Raw genomic sequence first — 27,756 nt, 5'->3', positions numbered from 1 at the left:
ACTACTAAATTTTTAGATTAAAGAAGCTTAGGAAATCTGTAATATTGCAAATCCCTCTTTCTTCATCACTCCTACATAGTACTGTCTTTCACACCATGGTTAGGAAGGACCTCTCTTCTACTCCTTCGTGCAGTGGAACAGTATGTCTCTTTGCTGTGAGGTCAGGGACTAACCATCCCTTTTGGACAAGTTTTCCTTTATGTTCTCTTGCATATCGGCCACAGCGATCAGAAGTGAGAATTATGGTCAGAAACAGTTGCTTTCCCTAGCATATAGCAGCCCTTTGAGTTCAAGAACTGCTGTTTTATTGACAGGGTTATTGCCTTCACCTCCCCTCTTTCCAGTACCTACAAAATGTTTCAGATAACACTGGGATATTTGTGAGAGTTTTTTGCTTTTGGTAAGGTGGTGTTTCCTTATCTGGTTATTACGCTGCTATGGAGCATTCTTGCTTAAAATGTTTCTTCAAAGCTGCAAAAGGTCTGTGATTTTTGTTCTAATTACTCAAGACATACATCAAAAAGCCCATTATTTTATTGGCTACTTGCAAACAAAAGTCAGAGAATAGCTCAAGCATGCTTAAGGGCATCTATTTCAACATCTGTCTTTTAGCACAAAAGTGTCCGTGTCATCATACGCTTCTGGGAATACTCCGTATTGTTCAAGTGATTTCAATAAACTTGTCGCATGCCACCTCTTTTCTACAATAGCTATGTGAATAGGCAATGTAACCTAATGTAATTTAACACAGAAGTCTTACAATTAGTCAAGTATTTTTGTGTGCAGTCTCAAAATCCATTCTGGAAATGTAAACCAGTATAAGGAATGAAAATCTTCAGCGGAAGAAGCAATAAATAGTAGTTATTAAAAATGGAGCAGCTAAGTGCAGAATAATAACATATGTTTTTCTTGTCCTATAAGCATTACTCTGGTATCAGCACTGTCATCTTGGGAGCGGAGGGCAGGTGGGTCCCAACTTCCTGCTCCATGGATGGATGTATAACCACAATAACCATGTTTATTTCTGCTCAGTGGAGTTTCATGCTGCTACAGTGTTTATGGTATGTTGGAGCCTCTCAGTTTCACAGCATGATTGTGTGCCTACATGTGTTTTTCAGACAAGAAGCCCTTCTTGCTGCCATTAGTGAAAAAGATGCCAATATTGCTCTGCTAGAACTTTCATCCTCTAAGAAGAAGACTCAAGATGAAGTGGCTGCCCTCAAACGAGAGAAGGACCGCCTTGTGCAACAGCTCAAGCAGCAGGTCAGTAGAGGAAAGACAGGAAAGAAACCAGTTAATAATTTAATGTGCAGTTATTATCTTCATTTTTGGAACTAATAGTACATACACATAATCTCTTCATCTATTGGGACAAAAAGTACATAAATGCCAACTTCAAAGTAGCTACTGATTGTGAGCTCTGTAAAACATGGTGGGAATGAAACAGTCTCAGTTATAAGGGAAGTTTCTTTGTGTCCCTGCCTCATTAGTAAATGTATGGTACAATACGTAGGACACTGATTTAAAAAGACATTTCTCTTTAACTTCCAGAGGCTCAGGGAAGTGCAGTGATACAACTTTTGGTGACCTGTGTTTTTTCTTGTCAGTCAGGAAGCATAGACTGAAGAAAATTCTTGCTGTAAAGGTCAAATGCATCGGTTACACTACACAGTCTCTGCTGTGGTTCCTAATCTATGACAGAAGCACTATAAGGGAATGGCAGCTACTTGATTGGAGTCTGGGAGGTCTCATGCTAGGGAAGAGATTGGTCCCTTTCTATTTCTGTTTCTTTCCTGTTTCCAAGTTCTTTATGTTTAAGCAAAGTGATCAGGAAATTTATATTTCTATTCAAGCTTTAAAATTATGTTTTGATATGAAATGCAAAGTGAAAAATACAGTGCCAATGAAAGAATGAGGAAGCAGAAGGCAGTTCTAACCATAGGAGATCCAGAATGTGTGTAGATTTTTCTTCTATGTTCTTCCCAGGTCACATTCCCTGAAAGCGTGTATAGTATTGCTGTTAATCCAGTAGCAACTTCTTCAGTGTCAGTGATTCCATCTTGAATTTTACGTGTATTTCATTTGTCAAATGTTATTTTTCTTGCTGTCAAAATCTAAGACAAAATCATGTCTGGTCCCTAATAAGGGATTTCTCTACTTCTTCCTTAGCAAATAGAAGTAGGTAACTGGTCATGTATTTTTAAGATGACAATTATTTACAGTTTAATTATGTAACAAGGGTTATACATTTTTACATTAACATTAAGACAAGTAGAAAATACCATTTATTCATTTACTTTTGAGCAGCAGTTGTAGTTGCTTTCTCTCATTATGCAGATGCCCTCCTACTAGGACAGGATTCTGAAGTGTTGACATCAGCTGTATTTATTTTCTTGGAGTAATTGTCTGTGGGTGTAACAGCCTTAATATACGTTACTGCTCATTTTAAGAGAAGTGGGCTTTTTTTTTTTTTTTTTTTTTTACGTAGCAGTTCTTGTCTCAAGTTAAAACTACAGCTCCTTCATGCACATTGTCCATTCCCGTTTCCTTCTGGTTATCCTTGGTTGGTGGAGAGAACGATCCTTAGGGTTGGTTTTTGTGTTGTGTTTTTCCTACTGAATACTTGTGCATATGCAGGTTGTATATTAACACTGCGATTTCCTATAGCGTCTTAAGTTTCACTTAGATGATTTTTAGAATGTTGTAGTTCATATCACTAGTTTTCAGTGCTGAAAAGTTGCATCATATCATATATTGTTCCTTCAGAGGCATTTCTTTGAAGGATGCCCATTCTAAGTGCTTTTATACATAGGTGCAGCATACTTAGTTTTCAGAATAAAAAAATGCACAAGAGATTAACTTGAAATTTTTCTTGCTGTGACCCATATGAATTGAAGCCATTTCTGGACTTACATGTTGTCTGTCTTTTTGATCAGTAGCCCTTTTTAGAAGAAATCATTGGGATAGCCAAATGCCTCTGAAGTTTCTGAATCCAAAATTGCCCTTATCTATAAAGACTCATAATTGTTCCTCCTCTTAAAAGAACCTTGATGAAAGCATACAGTAAATCATAGTCTCCTCAAACCATCTCTGCTATGAACATTGAGTATATATAGTATATGAGCTGTATAAGTCCAAATATAAAATCATAGACAGCAGGACTACAAGATACTGTCCAGTGCATCCCTGGTATCTAAAGCAAAATATATGTTTATAGATAAACAATTTAAACTCTATTAAAGCTGTATTTGACATATGCTTATTTGATGTAACAGAGATTTGACAAAATCTATCCTGTGTTATAAGAGTATATCATCTTTTGTCTTTTTTTTGTGTGCCACCTTCAATACTGTTGAAAGAAAAGCTCTTCAGAGTTATTTATCATGGACAGTAATTCTACCAACAGACAATTCACCAACTCCATAAGTACAAGGGACCTGACATCACATTTATTTCTTCAATACAAGTAGTTTTAATGTGTACATTTCTGTGCTGAAGTCACCAACTCAAATCACCAACTTCAGCAGCTCTAGACACAGGAGATGGGGCAGAAGAAATGGCTATGAAAAGGCTATGATATTTTCCACTATTATCATTACAAATACAGTCAAAGGGAAAATCATTTTTCCACGTGCTTTGCAAATAATCTGTTTGTTTTCCCCTTGTGGTCATCTTTGGTTATTACAGGTCACTCAGATCTTGTGTTTTCAGGAAAAGTCACAATGCCTCTTCATCAGTTTAAACTTTCTCCTCACATATCCTACTCTACATCTCAAACAAAGGCCCATCTCTGTTAGCAGTTCCAGGGGACTGTATCACTATTCAGGAATGTTGTAGAAGTTTAGCTGCAGTTCCTAAAATTTCAGTAGAAATCGTGAGTGAAAAATCAAACTCGTATTAAACGTTGTTCAAGAAAAACAAGCAATGATGGTTAATTGAGATTTTCTGGAAGACTCTGAAAAGCAATTCTGGATTTTAGAAAGTTTATTCATCCCTTCAGATTCAGAGTTGGGATCCTGGACTCAGTATTTCCTTCCTTGTGTCTTTAATACTATTTTAGGACTGTTGAGATCCCTGATAAGTATGTTGTATTTCAGTCCATCCCATTTCTAGGAAACACTTACAGTTTGTTGTGGGTAGGCAGTTCTTTCAGTTGGCTAGCGAGCACTGTTGACTAAGAGGTTCCAGTTTCCATGTACGTAGGATGCAAACAGAAGTGCTGAGCAATATCGGAAGGAGGTGGTTTGTGTGAGGAGTTATGCATACTGCAGTACACACCATGGGCCTGATTTCTGAACCTGACAGCAAGCTAGAACAAAGCTTCTGACAGAGATAACACATTAGAAAAGCAGTTTTCTGATCACACTATAGTGAATGTGAATGGATCTCATTGTTGTCTATGTTTGGGGTTCATATTATGCCTTTTCATGGCTTGTGCTGGTTATCACTGAGTGGCTATGATAGCTTCTGTTGTTAGCAGACTGACTCAGCGTTAATTGGCTTTTCTTAGAGTATATAAAGATGCATCTCCTTCCTAAAACAAGACCAGTCTACATCTTAAGAAACAATTTCCATATTCTTCTGCCCTACAATTTCAAATGATTTTTTCTTACATAAAACTATTTGTGAAGACTGTTTGTCAGTGGAAGATCATATTGATACTTGAAGATTCTGTGATTATTCTTTCCTCTGTCTCTTCCCAACGTTGTGTCATATTCCAAGCTGCTCGCCTGGGAAGGGTATTACTATGAAAGAGAAGGAAGGAGCGCTGCCAAAGACATTTTGGTTCTTTAATATACATATTTAAAGAAATTAAAGTTTGGATGAAGAGAGGCATTTCGGAAAGAGGATATGGCATGAATGTTGTTTTAATTTAGAATTTCTAGGCTCTGAATTGCAGGAATGTGCCTCAATATAGAGACCATTTCCTAATGAGGCACTCAGCATTGACCAGGCTTTCCAGTAAATGGAGCTGCCTGTTTCATATTGGTTGTCAGTTTGCATGAGGGATTTCCTCTATCATTGGAAAGGGAGCCAATTGCAGGGCGAGGGTCACCAGCTAATGTGGTCCCAATTTACTTCCTCCCAAAGTACTTTGTCTCCTTGACTGGTTCATGGCGAAAAAGTGGTTGGGAAGCTGCCTCACATGAGGGGGCCAGGGCTGATGCAAGAATACAGAGCTGACGGTTGCCTAATACAGTCCAGATGTAGTGTGGCGAGCGCCAGCCACTGTGCTCAGTTTATATGCCATGCAGAAGTCCCTGCAATGCGAGTCATGCTGGAATTGAAAGAGACCCGAGGAGCTTTGTGGCAGCATGTCCACCACTTTCCTGTTAGAAAAGAGCCTACTTACCATTTATGCATTTTCTTGTCAAACAGAGTTTTAAAAGTCAGGATATATTTGTTGTAGCTGTGTGAAATCCTACTTCGTAGCTTTGAGTTGTAAATGGAAGGCATACATGAATGGGCTGAGGTTTTCCTGTCTGTGGGCTTTGAGTCTCAAATGTTTGGGGTTTTCTACTAGGAGCTATTTGGAGCAAAGATTGTCATTCTCTGTGTTTATACAATGTCTAGCACAGTGGGGGCTTAACTTGACCAATATCTCTAAGCGTTACAATGCCATAAATGTCAAGTCATAGTAATGAAATTGTTAGGAGGCTCTGAACTTGTATCCGTGTCTGTCTTCTGAGCTTGGAGTATTATTCAATTGAATTGTTTGTAAATCACCCTCCTCATATTATTATATGATTCACCATACTCACTTGAATTATTGTATAAATGTTTCATAACTGTTCTCAATTATTATTTTAATGTACTATTTCAGAAGTTACCAAAAACTAGTTTGGTTCAGTGGTATTGATGATGGAATCTCAAAATTTTTCATTTTAGATGGTGCGATGCCATGTGGCACTGCATATCGGGTTGCTGAGTGCATTTGTATTTTGCTGCTTTTTCTTACATAAATATTCACTCATCTATAGAACCAGTTGAATAATCTTTTTAAAGCATTTACAGTTTTGGTCCTGTAGTTTAGCTAAGCTTCCTCCTTCAGTTTGTAAACATAAAGTTTACACTATCATGCAGGTTGTTAATGAAAATAGTACTGAATAGTGCTGAGCTCAGGACATATCTCCATGAAACACACCTGATTTATTTATCTATTCCATTTCTGAACAATTGTTAATTACTGTGGAGTATAATTTCCCAAAAAGTTTGATATCCACATTTTTGTATTTTAACCACAGAAAAAAAGTCTCACCTTCAAGCAGAACCAGTTATACCTGTATTCTATCCCTATAAAACCTTAGTGGAAACCCTCGATCTTGAAAAGTCTTTTCTATGGCTCATCTGTCTTTATCATTATAATGCTATTGTTCATACATAATTTCCCTTACGGCAATTCAAGCTCATTATTAGTTTTTCTATTTGTTATGGGCATGGGGAAAAGCATTTGTTTCTTAGATCTTTTTAGCAGCTGTTTTTGTTTACAATAGTATCTTCTCTGTGTTTTCCTCTGAATTGGACAGTTTCAGCTCTTCCAGTTTTCAAGTGTCGTTTTTTTTTTTTTTAGATATCTGATCACTCTTGGTCTTTATCAGATTTTGTCTATTTCCTTCTGCAAGCGTGGTAGCCAGAACTGGACAACACTGAACATGAGGCATTTACTTAACTGAACTTGTTTGTGAATGTGTCATGTGAGACAGCATCAGAAACCTTAATGGAATCTTCCAAAACCTCACCAGTCCCCACAGGTTCCCAAAAATAACTGCCGATAACTTCCATTATAGTTGATTGGATCATACTATACTAAGAAAGAGTTTATCAGGGTTTGTAAATTTGAGGACGAGATTTTTCTGAGAACCATCTCATTATTATTTTCTGTCCTAAAATGGTGTTCTCTGGGTCTTGAAATTAATTTTGTTACTCATCTATCTTATTGATGATAGACACACAAAAGAAATGCATAGTTTGATCTTCTTGGTTTTATTTTTTGATAGCTTTCATTTTGAACAGAGTAGAATTGTCTTTGGCTCCTTTATGCTAATGTACATCTGCAATGTCTACTTCTTCTCCCATAGTAATTTCCATTTCATCTGATACTTTGACTTTTGTTCTTGTCCAGCATACACTCTTGCTGTTCAGTTACGCTAAACTTGTTGAAAAAGTGCTTCTTTCTATCTTAGTTAAGGGAGATAAGAAATCTCTTGCTATTGAGAATATGGGTTATATAGTCTATTTGCTTGCCATTAAGAGGAATTTTTAATACGTTCTCTTCTGCCACTGTCTCCTTGTCATAGTCATTCCTTCCTCTGTAGGCCAGAATGAATTGAGAGGCTGTTGTTTGCCATTCTGAAACATCGAGCAAAATTATTTGATGATGACTAGTACTGCTAGTATTTAGTATTTATGCAATATTCAATACATACTTCATCTAGCATTGCAAGTCCCAAACTGTTTTCTCTGTGCTGCTTCCCAGCAGATTTTGGCTGACATTCCTTATGAATCCATGTTACTGTAAGGATTTGTTTCCCAAGTAAATGTGGTTCATGGGATCATGAGGAAAAGGAAAGAATGTTAGATTCCAGAATAGCCTCTCCTCCCTGAAAATACTGGCTTTCCACTGTTACTTGTCTCCTTGGAAACCCAGCACACTGACACTTGACACTCTTTTGCCGTGAACTTTTCCAAAGTGAAGTTCCGCTGGTTGGAGTGATTTTTCTTTGTAACAGGAGAATGTAAAATGGTTCAGAGGAGACTGACAGACAAGCTTTTTCCTCTTGTTCTTGTATCAGAATTACCCCACTTCTAGCAGGCTTTTGTTACCACCCTGCCAGATGAAATACTGCAGATCCTGTAAATAACACAGTTGTTTTTTTTCTTTGCCTTAACTACCCTGATTTGAAACCACGTCTGATGAGTACAATTACACGAGCAGCAAAATAGCTTCCTTTTCACGTGATACATATTTAATCCCTACAGGTAATTGCTAAACGTACCTGTTTCTGTGACAGAACTACCCGTGTCCTCCAAGAGCATCTGAGAGTTCCTGGTGGTGCAGTGGTGCCCACCGAGTTTAACGAGTGGAAGCGCCTCTCAGAACATGACACTGTCAGAAGATGTATTTTAGTTGTCTGGGTGTGGTGATGGTGGCTTCTTCATAGCTGAGAAAGCAAGGTAAAAGTGAATGTTTGAAATAAGTGACATCATTCAGGGAAGTTGGGTCTGTCTTCCCTTGTTGATCCTTTACTACAGTATCTGTATGTTTGCACTAGCAAGAGTGGAAATAGATGAAAAAGAGGGGAAAGAAAATCTGTGTGATAAGAAAGCTGAGGACATAAGAGTTTGAAGGGGACTTGGATGTCAGAGGTTCATGCATGTATTGGACCAAACAGAACTTCTCTGAATGCTTTAAGTTTTGGGTTAACCTATTTCAAAAAGCAATGGACAAATTAACCTGCTTTGCCAGGAAATTTTAAAGAAATAGTGAAGCTTTTAGAGAAATACTGCCAGATATGGTGGACTTGTTATTTTAAAAGTACAATCACAGCTTTATTTACACAGTCTAGTTTGATGCAGAGTCATAGTAAAGTGATGATTTTTAAGGTTCTTATACCACCACTGTTTGAAGGTTGAAATGCAACTTTACAAAACTTGAATCTACTATTTCTAATACTTAAAGGTATTGAAATGTGTTGTTCTTATAGTCTGGTTTCAGCTGTTCTGACAATGTAGCTGGCATGCAGGTGAGCAGGTAGAAGTGAGGGAAAGCACTTGTACACATCCTAGTCAGGAAGCTGTTTGACTAGAAACTGAAGAGACTTCTGGCTGAAGTGAACATATATCCACTAATTGGCTCCCATCGAGCATTGCCAGCTGTCAAAGTCAAACATTTTGGCTTTTGTCGAAGGCCTGTAATCCACCCAGATTATCAGTCACGGTGCCACTCACTTTGCCAGTTCTTGCTCCTCTGTAATTATTTCTGTCAGATGGAGAGCTCTGCCAGGAGCAGGCCCAAATAACCTGACAGACACTGAGCACGCAAAGAAAGTGAGGCTCCATCATGCCCTTGAACACAACCTTGAAGTGCAAAATAAAGAAAGTACCTTCTCCTTGCCATGCATTTTAGACTTTTTTCCCATCATTTTTAATCATTAGTTACCACAGTAACGGCATTCAGTGCAGTGACAGCAGTCCTCTGTGACAGCATTTCATCTTTCTGTTATATTACATATAGTCTCCTTCCTTTCTCCTTCCTCTTTTTACCTTTACCTCTGCTTCTTGTATTACTAAATAATGATGTACATTCAAACAAGTGCTGTGCTGTAGATGGCCTCATGATGCCAGAGAAATAAACTTTCTCTTGGCCCTACTGTAAAGAGCCATATCTGTTTTCTGCTTGTACCTTGACTGTGGTAGTTTTTAGGCCCTTTCAGTGATGGATCTGTAGGCTTGCTTGGAGAGGAAGGTTTGCTTCCCCATTGAGAGACAGACATATAAAATTACTTTGGAAGAAAGATGACAAAGCAGCACTTGCTACCTTTTCCATACAGACGTTTGTAATATTATAATGCATCTCATTGGTGTGCCTTTTCTATTTACTGGCAACCAGTCCACTGGTACTTGGTATTAGCTAGAGCAGCACCCCTATGAGGACAGGCTGAAATAGCAGAGTCTGAACCTTTTTCTAAGGGCATGTAGTGACAGGACATGGGGAAATGGATTTAAACTGGAAGAGGGTAGATTTAGACTAGGTATTAGGAAGATATTCTTTACATTGAGGGTGATGAGACACTGGCAAAGGCTGTCCAAAAAGGTTGAGAATGCACCCTCCCTGCAAACATTCAAGGCCAGGCTGAATGGTGCTTTGAGCAACCTGGTCTAGAGGGAGGTGTCCCTGCCTGTAGCAGGAGGGTTGGGACTGGATGATCTTAAAGGCCCCTTCCAACCCAAACCATTCTGCAATTCTATGATGGATAAGTCTGCACTGGGAGGAACTTGTGCAAGTGTTACTAACGAGTTAAGAACACTGCATGAGCTTGGTGGAATGGCGTAAATACAGTTGTTGTCATTTCACATAATTGTAGTAAGTGGTGATTATCTGTGGTTGTTGCAGCACAAACCACTAACCTGATAAGCATTATTTTGCTGTTAAATAGAAAGTGTTGAAGCAGATCTTTTTAATAAAGACATCAAACAGATCAAATTTATTAATTTTTATGCGACTTCTGTGCTTTGAATTTAATGTTGAGAACAATAATCTGTCAGTTTCTGACAGTCTTTCTGTTAGCTGATGAATTTGTGAGATTCAGAACCAGCAGTTTAGGAGAGCTCAAGACTGCCAATAGTCGTTAACTCAAGGAGTAAAGTTATCAGTGCATTTTCTTTTGCTTAAAAGTTCCAGCTTGTGTGGTAGTTGGGAAGGGTCCGTGCACAGCAACTTCCTGTTTGCTGTCCAGTGGCAGGATGTGCCTCAGGGAAAAAATATTTGAGTCTTTCCAACAACTGGTTCTTGTGGCCAGGCTGGTTTGGCATCACTGTTCTGGTATTTGGGTTGATGATGTTTGAGTGCTGACCGGAAAAACAGAGAGTTTGTGATTACGTTTAAATCTTGTCATTTAGACGAACTGTTTACTGAACTCTGAAGTTTTGGTGACAGAGAAGATGAGTTCAGATCTCATCCTTACGAAGTAATCCCAGGAATATATTGTGTGTGAAGAAAAAGGGATTTGACACTGAAATTTTAGTTCTCATACAGGAAGATATGTAATGACTTCTTGTAGCACAGAAGAAGTACAGTGATTTTCCAAGATGACTGCGTGGTCATCCTGTATTTCATTGTTTGATGCACCTTCATAGAATCACAGAATCATAGAATTGCTTGGATTGAAAAGGACCACAACGATCATCCAGTTTCAACCCCCCTGCTATGTGCAGAGTCACCAACCACCAGACCAGGCTGCCCAGAGCCACATCCAGCCTGGCCCTTGAATGCCTCCAGTAATGGGGCATCCATAACCTCCTTGGGCAACCTGTTCCAGTGTGTTACCACCCTCTGTGTAACAAACTTCCTGCTAATATGTAACCTGAACGTCCCCTGTCTCAATTTCAAACCATTCCTCCTTGTCCTATCACTATCTACCCTTTTTCTATAATAACAATTCTCATCAATTAAAGCTGTTTTATGTGGCATTGGCAATTGTCTAGAAGACATATCCCATTATCCCTATCTACAGTCAAAATGTGCCGACTTGACATATAATGATTATCTCTTCTTATGTTTGCTGGTACTGTTCCATAGGGAAGACATAATATACTGCACAGATTCATGCTCAAGCTTTAAAGCAAGATTTTATTTATGATTGCTTCTCTTTGGATGTAAAGCCTAGCAAAAGTGTGGTTTCAGTCTTTTCTTATATAAATGGCAATTCAGTCTTTTATTGACTTTCCTGAGGATATTCCTTAAGAAGGGGTTTTCAGTCTGTTTGCTATGAAAGATGCCATTGAACAGTTGATATCCAATTCATACATTAATAGTAGGAAGTAGAATAGTAGAAAACAGAGACGGCAACTTAAAATCATTTCACCAGGCTTACTACTGGTTTTAATTTGTGTTTGATCTGTAACAGGTAAGGTGATAAATGCAGCAAGTATGTAAGGAGAAGGTGAAGTCAGAGATACATGGTGATTGGTAGAAGATTTCAAGTAGATTTCAGGTTTACAGTTATGCAACTTGTAATGTGCTGTTTACTTGGAGGAGGAAGGGTAGATAGAATTGTGTACCAGAAAATTAGTGATGGTGTATGTTGCACATTTGGGGTTTTACCTGGGGAATAACACAATAAATCAACACTCTTTGGTTGCAAAAGGAAAATAGAGAATTATAATTTTTACCATCTCAAAAACAGGTAATGAAATGTTAAATCTTAATCAGAGTGCGCTTCAGGTTCAGTAAATAGTGAGCTGTTGATGAACAGCAGTCTCAGGTATTTTTCAGCTTATGACCTGGAATATTTCTGTCTACAGGTTTTTCATCATGCTCCATCAGATTCTGAAAATAATTCCTTTTTCTGTATCAATCTGATTGAGCCTAGTCCGGTACACCATATCTCAGGCTACTGAATAGATAATGCAGAGGAAAATAAAAGTTTAATGTTGCAGTTGGAAAACTGAGATATATGCTTGCAATTAGGCCTAAGTTTCTTGATTCTAATCCTTCACTAATTTGCATACTAAATTGTGGAAATTGGTAGGATAGCATATCAAGTTTATCAAAAGCAGTCATAGATTTATGAAATTAGGTATCAGTTTCTTATGATAGCATCTGCAAATGGACTGGTGCTGATGGCTGCAGACTCCTTTCAGTTCTATTAAATTCATGGTATTATGTTCTAAAGAATCCAAGTCTTAAAAAAAAAAAAGAAGAAAAAAAAGAAACAAAAATTAAAAAACAAAAAGAACCCCTCAGGTTTTGGTGTTGAATAGAAATATGCATTTTGCATTCCCTAAGAAGTATATCTCTATACTTTTTTCTCTGAGATAAAGAAGCACTCATGATCAAAGAAAAGATGCGTAGTTTTTCTGTAGAGGTAATGTTTTTGCCACTTGACATTTGTGAATATGTATAAAAAGAGGATAGAGATATTTTTATTCCTTTCTGGGTTGGGAAGCTGTGAGGGTTCTGTTAGCAGCTGCCAACTCTGTAAGATAAGGATGGGAAAGTTGATACCTATGGAGATCCTGCTTCCAGTCCCTCCCAAAAATGGGGGACTGCTAACGATGCTGTCAAATATACAAGGTAGAGACTTTGACAGACGGTCTTTAGAGCAGTTGTGTTCTACTGTATCTAAGTGAACAAAACCAAATAAATAAATAAATAAAGGAATAGCCTCTGTCCTGCCCTTCTTTGCTTTAAATGTGGCACCAAAAGTCTTTTCAATACCAAGAAATGCTTTTAGGAACTGTGCATAAAGGCAAAATAAGTCTCAGACTCAGTTATCTGATTGCTGTCTGAATTTACACGGCATAATCACATTTATCATATAGATATAAGATCAGTGAGGCACCCGAGCACCCTCAGTTTCAAATGTGAGTACATTTACTTTTAGAATAACATCTCACAAATTTAGGTTATCGGCAGGTGATAATCAGTTTCTCAGCTCCCATAGTACCTTACTCTCCAAATGCGTATTAGGTCTGATCACTGATCTACTGGTGTCGAGGGGAAGTAATGGTCTTTGATTTTGAATACAACCCTGGTTAAGGGGTAGCCATTTTATTAGGGGTATTGTTCTCTTCGTTTGATTTCAACTTTACAGTCAGTGAACTGAGTCTTTTGTTCCCTTTCTTTCTGTTTACCACCAATTCCTGTCTTAGAGTAAATACAAATGTTTCCTGTTTGTGAGTAAACAAAAAACAAATGGAGCTCACAGTTAACTCTGGCCAAGTTTTTCATAGTAATTGAACAAGCTCTTGTTTTTACAGTGAGATTCTTATTTAGGAGGGAACTTTAATATTTTAAACACTCAGTTTCCCTGTTGTATTATACTTAATCCTTTTAATAGTTTGAGAAATGAACCTTTCTACTTTTTTCACATTAAGCTGAAACTTAACTGCAGTTTCTGACACCGTGCCAATGTGCCCTCCTTCTCCAAAACACCAGCAGATAAACCTTGGCTTTGCCTCCTGTATTTCAGCTAGCAACCCAAACTGCTGCCAACTGCTGACATTAATGTTGTTGGAAAAAAAAAAAAACAACTCCTAAAAGCAATATAGAGATCCTTAAGAAAACACTAGTGCATACGTTGTTTAAAACTTGAAAGACCATACGAGTTTATTTGTTCTGTGGAAGTAATAAGTATTCCCATTCTAGGATTATTTCTTCTTCTTCTTTCTGAAGGGGCATATATTTATTTGTGCAGACAAATAATTTTGTGCACTTTTCAAGTCTCATATGTACCTCACAGAGCGACAACCAAGCTATCAGTGTGTGCTCCTGGACTGGATAAAGAAGGATGCACAGACTGGGGGATGTGCTTAAGCACAAGCTGATTCTAGATCCTTGTTGTCCATATCTATCTTTTTCATCATTCAGATGATAAAAAGATTTCTTCATTTCTCTTTCTCCTCTCTTACCCCATTTCCAAATTACTGGAGTAACATAGTTCCTCTCCACTGTTACCCAGCAACCTTTTTATGATACAAGCATGACTTCAGCAATATGAAGGTCTCCTTTTCTCCTTCTAGTGGCTGAACTCTTCATCTTCGCCCACAAACCTTTCCTTTTGGTGGTTCTGTAGCTGAGACTAGAACTTTCTAATATTTTTCTAAGCTTTACAGTATGCTTTACGGTGCCCAGTAGATGAATTGATACTGATACATATATATATATATATATATATATATGGCATAGTGTAATGTAAATCACAGAAAGGCAACAGATTAGAAATAGAGAAGGCAATGACAAGAATAGCATATGAAATGTAGACACCTTAGAGAAGTCATCTGACAAAACTGGCCTGAAATACTTATTGTGTGTCATGAATTTCACGGAAAGAAAGAAAACTTCTTCTGTTTGATAATTTTGGCACAAATGCAGCAGAAAATGTGAATGTTTCTTCAGTCTTTCCAACTAATATTATTATCTAAGCACCGATGCAGACTTTAAAAAGCGACCTTTGCAGAGGAAAAGAAAAAAGTGCTGGCTTATGGTGATTCCCTTGCCTTGTATACTGCGTGCAAGAGCAAAGCAGATGGAGAAGAATCATCTGTGCAGCCCTTTATTGCACATGTGCTGCTATGTGCTTGGGCAGGAATCTTGCCTCTGTGGACCAAACACAAGGACAGTGTAGATGGACAGGAATTCTGTGTCTGCAGACCACACGCACAGATGGTGCGGACAGACAGGAATGTAATGTCTGTATGTTTGTATGAATCTTACGAGGCAGGGCTGTTCTGTGTGGATGTCAGTCCTAATAATTAGCTGTACAAAGAAAATTCTTAGCATTAATTTAGTTCAGAGTAGCAATGCCCTGTTGGCTGTCAAAGGAAATGCCCTTTCAACTCTTCCCTCCATGATATGGGGAATTTTGCCTAGATTGAAAGATGAAAGTGAGACAAAAAAGATAGCATTGTTTGTTGTTTTTTTTTTTGTCTTCTCTCTTCTGTAGGCAACTGCTTTTTAAATTCATTTCTAAGTTGTTTTTTTTTTTCTAAGATTTACATCTTTCTTTTTTTTTTCATAAATGTTTCTATCAACTCTGTTTATATCATGCAGACACAGACACATTCATGTATATACCCAGGGCTGGATTCTGGGCTGTTACAGACGGTCTGTGTTGAGGTGATACTGAGCAGCTCACATCACTTTAGAATCTAGGAATTTGTATCTGTACATAACTACTTTTTTTGCCAAGAACAGCATGCAGAAAGGGGGACGGGGGGAGTTTCTATTAACAACTCTTTGAAGCTGCAGGCAAATGCAGTTGAAGTGATGAGTCATATAACAATGAAAATATGTAAGGCTAAAACAGCTGTTGTTAGAACACTGTTAAATACCTTCAAAAATAAAAATATCTGGAGAAGGGAGTGCTTTTAGTATACTTACTGTAAGGATGCAGTCAACAAAGATTTGAAAACTTTCAAATGATGGAAAGATATACGTATGCATACATGAGCAGATGTCCTACACATGATTTTATCAAAGCAGGAATAATTACTAGGTTTCGAAATTTTACAGTAAGATGCATCTTTCATATAAATTCCTAGGTCAAATTTTGTCAATCAGTTTTCATGGTGTTGCTGGACCGAGAAGTTTTCTGAATGCAGACTAGATGAAGGGCTACGACAGAAGCACAGCGAGTAAGGTATTTGAGGTTATACAGACAGCTTTGTTAAGCTGAGCATAAGCACATGAGTTTACTTTGGAAAGGAGAGCCAAAGAGAAAAAATAATGAAGGGAAGAGGAGCAGAGTAAGGTAGAGGAGACTAAGATGAGCGGGGTGTGGAGTGAAGCTCAAGTGAAAAGGAAAGGAGAAATTTCAAGTCATAAGAAAACAGAAAGTCCCATCAACTGTGTCCAACAAAGCTTTTTCTGTTTCTAACAGAAATACTTTTCTGTTCTATGGGATACTATGTAGATAATTTAGAGGTTTTTCCTTCAGATATTTATAGATTTTGTAAGGCCAACTTATCTGGTTTTTAACTTTGGTGCTTAAACTGCCCAATTTTAAAAGAATCACGATTCTTTGTAATGCTACAAAGTATTTCCAACCTTAGCATAACAAAGGGCTTACTTTTTAATTTATTTATTTATTTTTCATTTTACTTCGTAAAATCTATCACCAACAGTTTGTAGGAATGTTTATGCTCCACATTGCGTTGCATCTTATTATTCTCAGTGCTTTTTTTGTCTTTGATTTTCTCTCAAAGGATGAAATATAAAATGTAATTTTTAGCCTGGGCCCACAAACACACAAGGGAGAAATGAGCAGAGGAAGAAGTACAAGCAGGAGTTTTCAGCCATCTGAGTAATGAGGACCGTGACAAAGACTAGTATTTCCTTTCATGTTATTGCAGAAAGTAGCTTTTCACTTTTTTGTTGTCTTTAATGGTGCGCATCAAAGTAAGCTAAAGAGACTGAGTAAACTGTATATATTAAACACACAGCAGATGCATGAACTAAACATAAGAGGTTCACTGCTGTTCAGCTGAGAGTTTGTAGAAGCTCATCCTCCCAGAGTCTTGAAGAAAGGCATGGAGCGTGTGTAGTATTAGAAAACTGCAGAATATCTTTAGAGAACACATCCAAACTTTTACAGCTTGGACAGAGCATACTAGTTTGGACCAGCTTTTATCTTAAACGCTCCAAAGTAGACTTTAAATGACAGCACCATCCATCTGTTTATCTGAGTAGTCCCCACCAAGTAGCATTTGATGGAGGGAAAGAAGTCTCAAAGATCATGAAACTCACAGGAACTTAATTAACATCCACAGCTGGGTAGAGGAGAATAAAGCCCAAAGTAGCTCTCCCACACAGGGAAAAACAAGAAGAATTGAACCATGATGTATTTTGTTTGGCTATAGCATATGCGTATGGCTGGGCATTCAGAACATAACATACTTTCACATTAGTCCCAGCTGACTCTTGCCTGGAGACAATGTGGGGGAGGAGGACTGGAGAAAGAGATTATTATAGGGTTGAAGGCCATGCTTGCGAGATGTAGGATGCAAATCCAAAGCACTCAGATTTCATTAGCCAGCATAAAATGGATAATAAAGTAGGCTCCTATGCTCTTCAAGGGTAGCTACACTGTCTGCAAAAGAAATCAGTTCTTAACTGATGAAAGAAGTAATGAAGACTGTACAGTGGAGAATGGATGTAGCAGTGCAATTTAGCAACAAGCTGCAGTTAAACCAATTTATATAAGTGAGTCTTTTTTGCTTTCGGGGCATAGAGCAACAAAGGCTACTGCTCAGGCTTTCCTAACAGGATGTGCCCAGTAAAGCTCTTCTGTTCTCTTCCTGCGTGAAGCTGAGATCAGGTTTGCCTGAACAGACTGTACCATAGGGCAGGCTTGTAAAAAGTACTTCCTTTAAGCCTAGATTGTAAAGGTTGTGAATGCTTACTGCTGGAAGGTAGATAGAACCAGTTCTGTGATTTTATCCTAGGAAATAAAATGACTGTTCATTCTGCTTGCTGTTGCTGTCTACAAGTCTCTTTCAGTGAATAATTCTGGGATGATTGTGTAGTATAAGGGATCCAGGATTCTTTGAGGATGTTGTCACAGAATACCATAGGCCCTGCTTTTGATGCATAGGCCACCCAGTCAGTATGAACTGAGTTTACAATATGGTGGTTGGCGTTCTTAGACTTCAGCCCTTGTTGAGACATTTTTGAGATAGAGAAAAACGCACCTTACTGATCTTTCTGCCTAAGGTTCTTATATGTGGTGGAAAGATGCCAAAGAACTGAATTATTTGGTTTGATAGTAGTTTGCCATGAGAGAAAGAGGGATTTATTTTAAATTTTTTCTTTGATTTTTTTTTTAAATCTTTTTTTACCTTTTAAATCTGGGCCTGGGCAGATTCCAGCTCTTGTGAAACAAATGGGGGAGAGATTATATTACCACTATTCAGTCAGACATAAGCACAGCTTTAGGTATGCCTTAAAGAGAATATAAGAGAGCTAAAGTAACACACAGAGTAGAGTTCATATTAGTATAACACAGCAAGGAATCCTAAGCACAAGGCCTTATTTAGGTTGTCATCTGTACCACTGTTTTTCTGTATATGGGATCCAGAGCAGTAGACTTCAATAAAGTCTGTTAGCAGGCAGACCCAAAGTTATTTATTTGTTCATCTCCTAAGGAACTAATAAAGAAACACATTCCTGTGCAAGGAAGATTTCAGTTCAAAGTTTAGCTTTTAAATCCATCCACATATATCTAATCTACATATGTCAAACCTCAGAGAGAAATTCATATCTGAGTGATCTCCTTTGGTTTAGTTCAAAGGTTTGTGAATGTGTGTTCTGCAGAATGAAGTTTCTCTGTAATTATCACATGTGGGGAGATGAACAGAAAAATGAAATAATTAAATGCAGAAATGAACTAGGCTGATAAATTATTTCACTTTATAATCTAACATTGTTGTAACATTGCCAATAGTTGATGGAGAAGCCTTTGTCTCAGGTAGGATCTGTGTTAAATCCTGCAGGCTTTGAAAAGCCGCAGCAGCTGCATGCAGCATATGCTCTTTGTTGGTGTCAACAAAACACAGTACTCCGGGATATACCAAACTGTATAACAAGAAGGTTTTCCATTTGTATTCAGCTGTGCATTGCGTTTGTTTGCTGCTGATAGTAGGATCTCAGTTGCTAACACTAAACATAGCCAAAAGGAAAGCCAAACCTCACTAATGATGTGTCTCTTAAACCCTGCAACTAAAAATGACAACTCAACATGTACCATGACTTTAAAATTCAAAAAATGCCTCCTGGGTCATTAAATATTAGAAATGGGAAGGGCATGTACATTAAAATACTTGATGCAGACTCTCAGAGACCCCATACTCAAGATGAGTATATGCTGAAGATAGTTACACAGGGCGTCACAATCTAATGACAAGTAGGGAAGGTTTATTGTCTCGTTTCTGGCAGCCAGGTTCCAGCAGGAAGATTAGGTTAGGTATTTACAAAGGGTATGGCTCGCCACATGTTCTCAAAGTAGAAAAGGACTACCTGAACCTAAGAATATAATTTTTCAGATATTCCGAATTGAGCTAATGACTTCCAAAAAAGAGTTTCTCCATTGTGTTTCTCCATTGTTAGTGGACAGAAGGTTTTTAGAATGATTCAGCTGTACATGTGTGCTTTTGGTGAAACATTCAAGTCTGAGAGAAACGGGCTGATTCCTTTAACTCACTCACACACGATCTCCACCACATATCCATTTGTCACAAGTACAGTCATTATATTAACATTTACTTAGTGCGTTGGTTTTTTTTTAAACTTTACATGAAAGGAATAATAAAGCTTGTTTAGGCTGGTTAGCAAAGCCAGAAATGACTCTACTCAAGTATTTTACAGGGAAAAAAAATGGGAAAGTAGTCACTGATGTCATGGTTTCCACTGTGTGCCACAGTGGAGAAACAGATTTGATGAGGATTCTCTGAGTAAGTTAATGCACTGTATGAAGCTGCCTAGATTAATGTAGTGCATTCATAGCTTATGAGCTAGTATCTGCTGTTTATTAGAAGTCATGTCTAGAGATACAGGTGTGTTATTCCTACAAATAAAATTCAGTTTCAAAACTTCACCAGTGTGATGGTGACCAGAACACCAGCTCTCCTGCTGAGATGCTTAAGGAAGCTATGTATTCTCATTATAACATACAGCATAGTACAAGCTTTCAAATAAAAATATTCTGTAAAATATAAGTGATGTCTGTTGTTACATCTGTGGTTTTCAAACTTATATGAGGAATTCCACTAGAAAGAGATGTTGGACTCCACTAGGTTTTGTCAGCAGGATATGTCACCGTTCTTCCCCTACACTTTGTGGATCAGATTCTTGTCCATTTTTTTTCACTTACAATAATTTAGCTGTGATAAAATCTATCCATTTGGTCTTTAGGATGTAGGTGTACAAACAAAGGACCAGGATAGCCTGCAGTGAACTTACTCTTAGAGTATCCAGGTGAGTTTGCCTTGAAGCTGTTCATCCATGAGGTGGGAACATGGTGAGATTTCAATAATGTTCACCGTGGCTACAATTTTGGCAGTAAAATATTACACAAATGCTGTTCGTAACAAAGGTTTTCAGGTGTTGGCTGCATTAGAACCTGTCTACTCCATGGTAATTTCCTTGCTCACCCAAACATTTTTTCAATATAAAACAAAGGCAGAAGAAAAGAAAGGGTAGTTAAGTACTGGAATAGNTTTAAGAGCCATTTGGATGTGGTGCTCAGGGATATGATTTAGCAGTGGGTTGTTAGAGTTAGGGTACTATGGTTAGGCTGCAGTTGGACTTGATGATCTTCAAGGTCTTTTCCAACCTGGGTAATTCTATGATTCTATGATTCTATAAGATAATCAGAAGAAGATACGGTTTCAGTGCATGTGGAATCACAAAACAACAGAAGAGCATGTTTAGAAGCAATGCTGAAGTTGGGCATTCACATCTGTGATTAAAAACAAGTTTATGTCTTATTTTCTCATGGTACTTTTAATATAACCACCTGAGGGACAGGACAGAGGCTGAGGTTAAATAATGAGTGGTTTTTAGGAATATATCAGATGTATCAGAGGGGCAAAAAAAGTGATTGCAGAAATTCTTCCAAAAAAAGAGAGTGGCATGCAGGATCTGATTCTGCTCGAGCGTTGTCACATACAGACAGTGAAAGCTATTTTTATTTTTTATTTATTTTATTTATTATATTATATTATTTATTATATTATTTATTATATTATTTATTATATTTATTTTACTTTTTTATGATTGGAAGACAAATGTAGGAAATCTGTTGAAAAAGAAAGTAAGGAAAGAAACCTTCTGGAAAAGAAAGGAAGAAGCCTTCTGAGTTACGGGATCCTGCCTTTTTTTTTTTTTTTTTCAGTTTAGTGATTTATCTGCACGTGGGTGAAGAAAGAACCTGTAATGTCAAAAGGTATTTTCTAAGCAATATTTGGATCTGGCATCCAGTTCTTATCATCACCAGTTCTGATTGCAAGCCTTGTAGGTTGAGACAAAAGCACTCCTGACACGACTGGTTTGTCTGCATTGCTCATTTATTTTCTCACAGGACACTGTGGTTAAACCACTTTGTTGTTCATATTTTTTACAGTGATGTAGATGTGTTTGCCTTAGGATCTGAGCCATAACCTCATAAGGTGGGAGAGGACTGTATAATAGCACAATGACAACGTGCTTTAGGACTGCAGGATGTTGAAGTGGTTCCCCACAGTCAAGTAAATGGTTTGTTTTTAAACCATTCTAACAGCCATATGCCAGTACTCCAGAAGTTTCCATCCTTTTGAATATTTCCTTTCTCTGGAGAGGTGCAATAGGTAAAAAACTCTGTTTACGTATTTCCAGTTGTTTTAAAAATTCTCAGTTAGAAGTTCTTCATTTAACACTCAGGCCAAAAGCAGAATCAATATATATTTACATATTTGACATAGACAATTAAAACATAACGAGACATTTGTCTATTATGATAGAAAGAGGTCTGCAGCACTGCTTGGAACATTAATATTGAAAAACACATTAGTGGCATACACCAAGAAATAAACTACTTTTCTTCCATCTCTTAATTTTTGCCTCATTCTGAGGATAAAAGTGTGTCAGTACCGAATTCAGTGCTTTCTTGACAAGACTTGTAAATCAGAAACATGCACTCTTAGAATAACAGCGATAACAGTGGAAGGTCTGGTTGGATTAAAAGGGCAATACAGAAAACATCTTCCTGGTGAACTGATTTGGTATGTTTGTCATCACTGCGATGCTGGGGACATTCTTCTGGGTTTAATATTCAAAGGGCTATAATGGAGCTAATCAGCTAAATCATATTTGTGCAACAAGGAGGAATTCTGGAGCTCATCTTTCCCCTCTTTTGAAAATGACAGCCTTGATAACTATAAAATTATCTGAAAATGAAAAGCCCAAATTCTAAGAATTAAAGCATAATTTAGACTGGAGTGGTCCTTTACATGATATCTAGTCTGAGCACCCACTCAAAGAGTGTCTGTTTAGAGTAGACTGCTCTGGGCTTCATCCAGTTGAGTTTGAGTATCTCCAAGGATGTAGATGGCCACAACCTCTTGGCAGCCTGTTATAGTGTTTGATAATACCAGTTATGAAAAGGTTTTTCCTGATTTCTGACAAGAATTTTTTGTTTGTATCTGCTGTCTCTTGCTGGACATCCTCTTGTCCAGTTCCATCCAGAAAAACTAGCTTCATCTTCTCTATTTCCTCCTATCAAAATAATTAAATCTTCCTCTTTTTCAGTTTAAACCAGCCCAATCTTCTTAGCCTCTTCCCATGCCTCCTGCTAATTATTAATAGTAGGATATGCTACTTGAAGGCATGCAACCTCTTCATTCCACTTCAGAATTTTCTGCGAGAGATGATTCAAATGATTAAATCTTTATATCGTTCTGTTCCTATTTTGGAACTAATACAGAGTTTTTTACATGCAGTAGCATAAAGCATGCAGGATAGCTACTTTCTTTTCTCAGAAAAGTGAATGGTTTGTACTAATATTCTGCTAGAATTCTGCTTTTTTTACAAATTCATTCACATACAAATTGAAATTCACGTGAAAGATCATTACAAAAGCCAACATTTTCCAAGAAATCAGTAGGTCTTACTGCTAAAAAGAAGTGATTGAAGATCCAGTCTTACATTTAATAAAATAATAAATATGGAGAAAGCTTCTTTACAATGAAATGGTTGTTTGAATATTAATGTAGCACATTTCAAGTAGTGATTTATGAATGATGAGTCAGACTTGGAATTCAAACCTTGTTTGACAAAACAGAACAATATGAAGATTAAATTACTTATTGCTTAAGCTCAATTTACAATTATCTTTTGTTAAATTAATCCAGACTAAAATCAATTCCAGATTCAAGCCCTGGACCGTCTCTATAATGATCTGAATACAGGCAGTTCAAATCTACATTCTCTAGCATTGAGAATCTCATTAGAACAATAGTTTGCAGTGAGAAATCATTCAGTTATGAAGGGATTGAATCAACAACTGGCATTTTTACAGTGAGCTTTGAGTTTTCCTTGAAGACATTTAATTTTAGTAAATCTTTGATGATTTTAATATGTCTAGTACATAATTCACTGTGTATCATATGTAATACAGGTCTGGCTAGCCATTTTTTTACTATTATTTATTTATTTAATACAAGAATTTTACGAACCTTAAAATGAGGCTTTGCCTACCTTATGAACTGAAAAAAGCCATCTTTCTATTTTGGTTCTGCTCACAAAATACGTGCCTACTGACAATGGCTCCCAAATGCCCTCTGTTGAAGTGGCTGACATGGCTCACATTGCAAGATCCAAGATGCATCTATACTGTGTAGTTTCCTTTATGCTACCTACTGAGTGTCACTGCCATCTGTATGGTCTTTGTAGCTCTGCTGGGAAAGTGAGACATTCCGCCTGTGTGGATTATTTCTTCTGCTCGCATGTTTGCATTTGTAGTCATTTAGGAACCTCCCTTCGGGATAGTTGTTTGTTAACAGGGCTTCATGTCACTAACATTTTCCTTTGCAGACACAACCGTGTGGTATTTTTTAAAGTTCCACTCAATTGCTGAATTGAATAGTAATGTTAAGGCAGTATTAAAATTAATTTTTATCTGTATTTTTAAACAATTTGTTGCCTGGAATTGAGGAGAACAGGAGAACCTTGTACTTAGTTGGCTGTCCTTGTACAAGCTCAAAGTGCCCCCTTGCATTTTCATTCGTGTTTAAACTCAGTTGAAAAATGACCTTCGATATATCCGGTAGTCTACGATTACACATGCATTTTATATTTTCTGCTTAAACTTTTGAAACTTGACATTTCCTGAGAAGTTGAAGAAAATCTAAGAAAAGTCAAGGAATTTGTTTCATATTTTGTCAATTCTTTGCTTGACTGTATATAGTCTGTAATTTTACACATCTCTATTGTGTCGCCTCTTCTTCCAACAGACAAATGTATTAAATTTGTAATTTCTTCACAGGAAAGGTTTTCTGTTATTCAGATTTTCCTGACCAGTCTGAGGGTTTTTGGACTCTTTGTTATATCAGTGTAGAACTGATTTGCATATTTAGAGTGAATGTGGGTTATTTTTGTTGTTGTTTTTAATAATCAATATTCAGCGTTTCTACTATTATCATTTACTCTTCTCCTAAAAACAGATTTCTTTCTTTAAAATTACTTACGATCATCTAACTGATGTTTTCATTGAATCGTTCTCAAATTGGTATTTGAATCTTAACCTCAAGGTTCTTTAACAAGAAATTAGTTTCTTTCTACACGTGTATACAGCACCAGATTTAGCGGGTACAGGCCAGATGAGCTAGCTAACTGCAAAATTAATGTAGCTTCGCAGTGTAGTAATTTTAATGTGCCTTAAATGTTTCTGTAGTAATACCTATGTATGTTTTATGTGCATATCTTATTTTTTTTTCCAAGAATGGATTTTGGATATATTGAATAGCACAAATAGCCTATTCTCTTTAGTCCCTATGGCCACTTTAAAGTTAGTCGGAAATTCTTCTTTTCTTGAATAGACACAGAACCGTATGAAGCTGATGGCTGACAACTATGAGGATGATCACCTCAAATCCTCGTCCCATTCCAGTCAAACCAACCACAAGCCCTCCCCAGACCAGGTAAAAAGTCTCTCATTTTTTCTCTTGTAAAGTAATTTGACAATGGAGTCTGATTGTTTTGAGTTGTATGTTATTTTCCCAGACATACTTACAGTACCTTAGAACAAAAATAGCTCTCCATAATGCAGTTATAAAACAGAAGTTGATGTTGCTGTTGTGTCATCTTCCTTGAAAACTCCCAAAATGTGAACAAACAGTTCTGGTACCAAGCTGTTATTAAATGGGTGGAGAAGAGGGGGGCAGCAAGAAATGTTGCTTGCCTTAAAATGCAAGACTAGAGTCCTGTGTAGCATGTTCACATTTTAGTAACTTGTGGTTTGCTGCTTGAATGTGTAGAGTCCAAGAACTGTTCCTTGTCTTCAGTAGCAGGAAGTCATGCTCCCAGATCAGCTTTCTGATCTACACGTTGCATATGAGCAGTTCCCTTCACTTCCCATGAGGAAATCCTGGCCTGTGCGCCAAATGAGCATAGGCTGCTCCCTCACAAACTCAATGGGCCATGAACTGGAGGAAAATCAATTTACCATCTCCAAGGCAGCAAGGAGCCTCTTGCGTCACTTACAAAGCACAGCTGTGTGTTTGATAACTATCAGAAAGATTACCTGTCCCTCGGGTAACACAGAAAATGCCAACGTAATTGCATATCCCTTGTTGTAATCTCATCCATTCCAATTTAATTAAAATATTAGTGATCATTAATCACTGCCTTGACAAAGTGAAAGAATGTTTGGCACTCCTCTTCACCCTCTGGCTGATCTAGAAATTATTGAGATCTGAGGGAAGGCATCTCACTCTAGACCTTTAAGCACCAACCTCGTGAAATACAGAAATTGAGTAACATACATGAGGAAAATGGGCAAGCAAACAAAAAGCACAATATTCACCTTGAAAAAATAAATAATTATTTTTGTCTCTGCCTCTATTAGAAAGTAACAAGGGATATAATCAAAGGGATGATCAGAAAAATTCTCATTTTCAAAGCAGCTTCCTTCTGCATCTCATTTTAATACCATTCTCCAGATAGTAAGGAAAGAACTGTGAATTGAATGTCTTTAATTTCCTGGTGTGCTTTTGGAAAATGTTGGTTTTAGCTTCTTCAGGAGAGTGCAGTTGTTAATGCTGCGTATTAAATTGCCTTTCCAAATTTATTTTGGAGGAAATGTTAGAATATCTGTCATATCTGCATTGCAAGTATGTAGGAAAATGAAGCCATTTCTGCAGTGTAATTGTAGTCCATTTGTGGCTGAATGCAGGGTAGTATTCGCAGATGAAATGAAAAGATAAAATGTAAATATTTAAGGATCTTCTTGCAAAGACCTCAAGGGGAGGGTGGCAGGGAGAAGGCAAGAGGAGAGTCCAAATGCACCTTCCCTTTGTGGAGGGGCATTTTAGAAGCTAGCAAAGCCTACAAGAGAGCAAAGGAAGCTGTACCTCAAGGTAACCCTGAGTATTCCATAAGGAATGAAAATCACACTTTTTGCTACTGTTTGTACTTACATATGTGCTTTAAATACTAACCAACTCTTTATTTCATTCCCATGCTGCTCTGGGGCTTTTCTCCCATTGCCACCTGTGCACCGCTAGGATGAGGAGGAGGGTATTTGGGCATAACCAGTCAGATGCTCTTAGCTCAGCCATTTTGTTCAGAACGGTGAGAATCAACTTCTCTTGCCATTAGAAAAGTTTCCGACAGTCACTCTCCCCTCTCACTGCTGCGTGCATTGTGAAACTGGGGCGCACCCCTTCTCCCTTGCTTGCATAGTCTCTGCATGTGGGTGTTTCTTGTGTGCCTATTTGTCGTTGGTGATTTTCTTCTAATAATAATCATGTCATTGTTTCGTGATGTTGTGGGGAGAACTTTCCATGGCATGTAATTGAGTTTATATGCAAAGAAAAGTCCTAGTGCATACAAGAGAACAGGAAATGTCTTTCACAATTTATCATTAACTTCATGAAAGAAATGTTTTCAGTAAGTTTCTTTTTCCAAGTAGTTTGCACTGTAGCCAAATCTACGTATGCTTTTTCGATTCTGTTTAGTAAAAAACATGCTCAGAGATAGTGTTCCTCCTGCAGATAATGTTTCTGCTAAAGGTTTCGAGCATGTTGAGATCTGTGAGATGGCTGCCATGCAGGCTGACCTGAATGCTCACAAATAGTTATCAGCTCGGAGCAGATGATTCTTGATCCCAACTCAAAATATAAATTTTCTGTAAATCTGAAGGCAAGAGAATAAAACCCCCTTAATCTTACCCTCTGCCTTCCATCTCCATCATTCTCTCTCTCTATCAAAAAAAAAAAAAAAGGGGGGGCGGGAGGGGTAGAGGTGGGCAGGAAAAATTGGTGGTTTTTCCACAACAGAAGGCAGTGCATAGGAGTGCATAGGGCAGAGTCATTCTCTAGCAAAGAAGAAAACATCCTTTACTGACCAGGAGCCTTGATATGGAGCCACACAGATCGAATATGGATTAGAAGGCTACAGTGCATAGAAATCATTTTCAAAGTTTTAAAGTGGAGTAAATTTATTTAAACACTACAAATATTGTAAAGGATTGAGCTGTGATGATAATAGTTTAAGAATGTATATGGACATTTTTCACATAACCTTTATTAAAAATATTTCACGTGCATTACTTTGCAGCTTTTCCCAGAACTTGATTTTTCCATATCAATCGTTTTAAAAGAAAGCTCTTCTGAAAAACTGTGGAGATCTTGGAATTTGGCATTTGTGAAAATTACTGCTTCATTTGTAAAAAAAAAAAAGAACAAATCACTCTCATCTCTTCAACCTCACTCAATTAAACTGGGGGGTACATTTCTGTCTGACTACTGATCAGATCCCTCTTTTCAAGTCAACCATCTAAA

General features: G+C 37.6%; 1 protein-coding gene across 11 annotated transcripts in view; it reads left to right on the top strand.

Moving 5' to 3' along the window:
- The window catches only part of ERC1 (ELKS/RAB6-interacting/CAST family member 1), a 274,077-nt gene that overhangs the window by 214,715 nt on the left and 31,606 nt on the right, over positions 1-27,756 (top strand). For 6 of the 11 annotated variants that reach the window (XM_015865493.2, XM_015865524.2, XM_015865513.2 and 3 more), the window contains 2 exons: positions 1,119-1,263; positions 24,793-24,894. In XM_015865493.2, the coding sequence (XP_015720979.1) occupies positions 1,119-1,263; positions 24,793-24,894 (247 nt within the window). Of the gene's footprint in view, positions 1-1,118; positions 1,264-24,792; positions 24,895-26,478; positions 26,546-27,756 lie in introns of all 11 variants that reach the window. The other 5 variants (XM_015865609.1, XM_015865600.1, XM_015865571.1 and 2 more) reach the window with 1 other exon arrangement.

The sequence above is a fragment of the Coturnix japonica genome, chromosome 1 (assembly GCF_001577835.2).
Source record: "Coturnix japonica isolate 7356 chromosome 1, Coturnix japonica 2.1, whole genome shotgun sequence".
In the NCBI taxonomy this organism is placed as follows: domain Eukaryota; kingdom Metazoa; phylum Chordata; class Aves; order Galliformes; family Phasianidae; genus Coturnix; species Coturnix japonica.
Note: the sequence above shows the minus strand (reverse complement) of the source record. Positions and strands in the feature narration are given on the sequence as shown.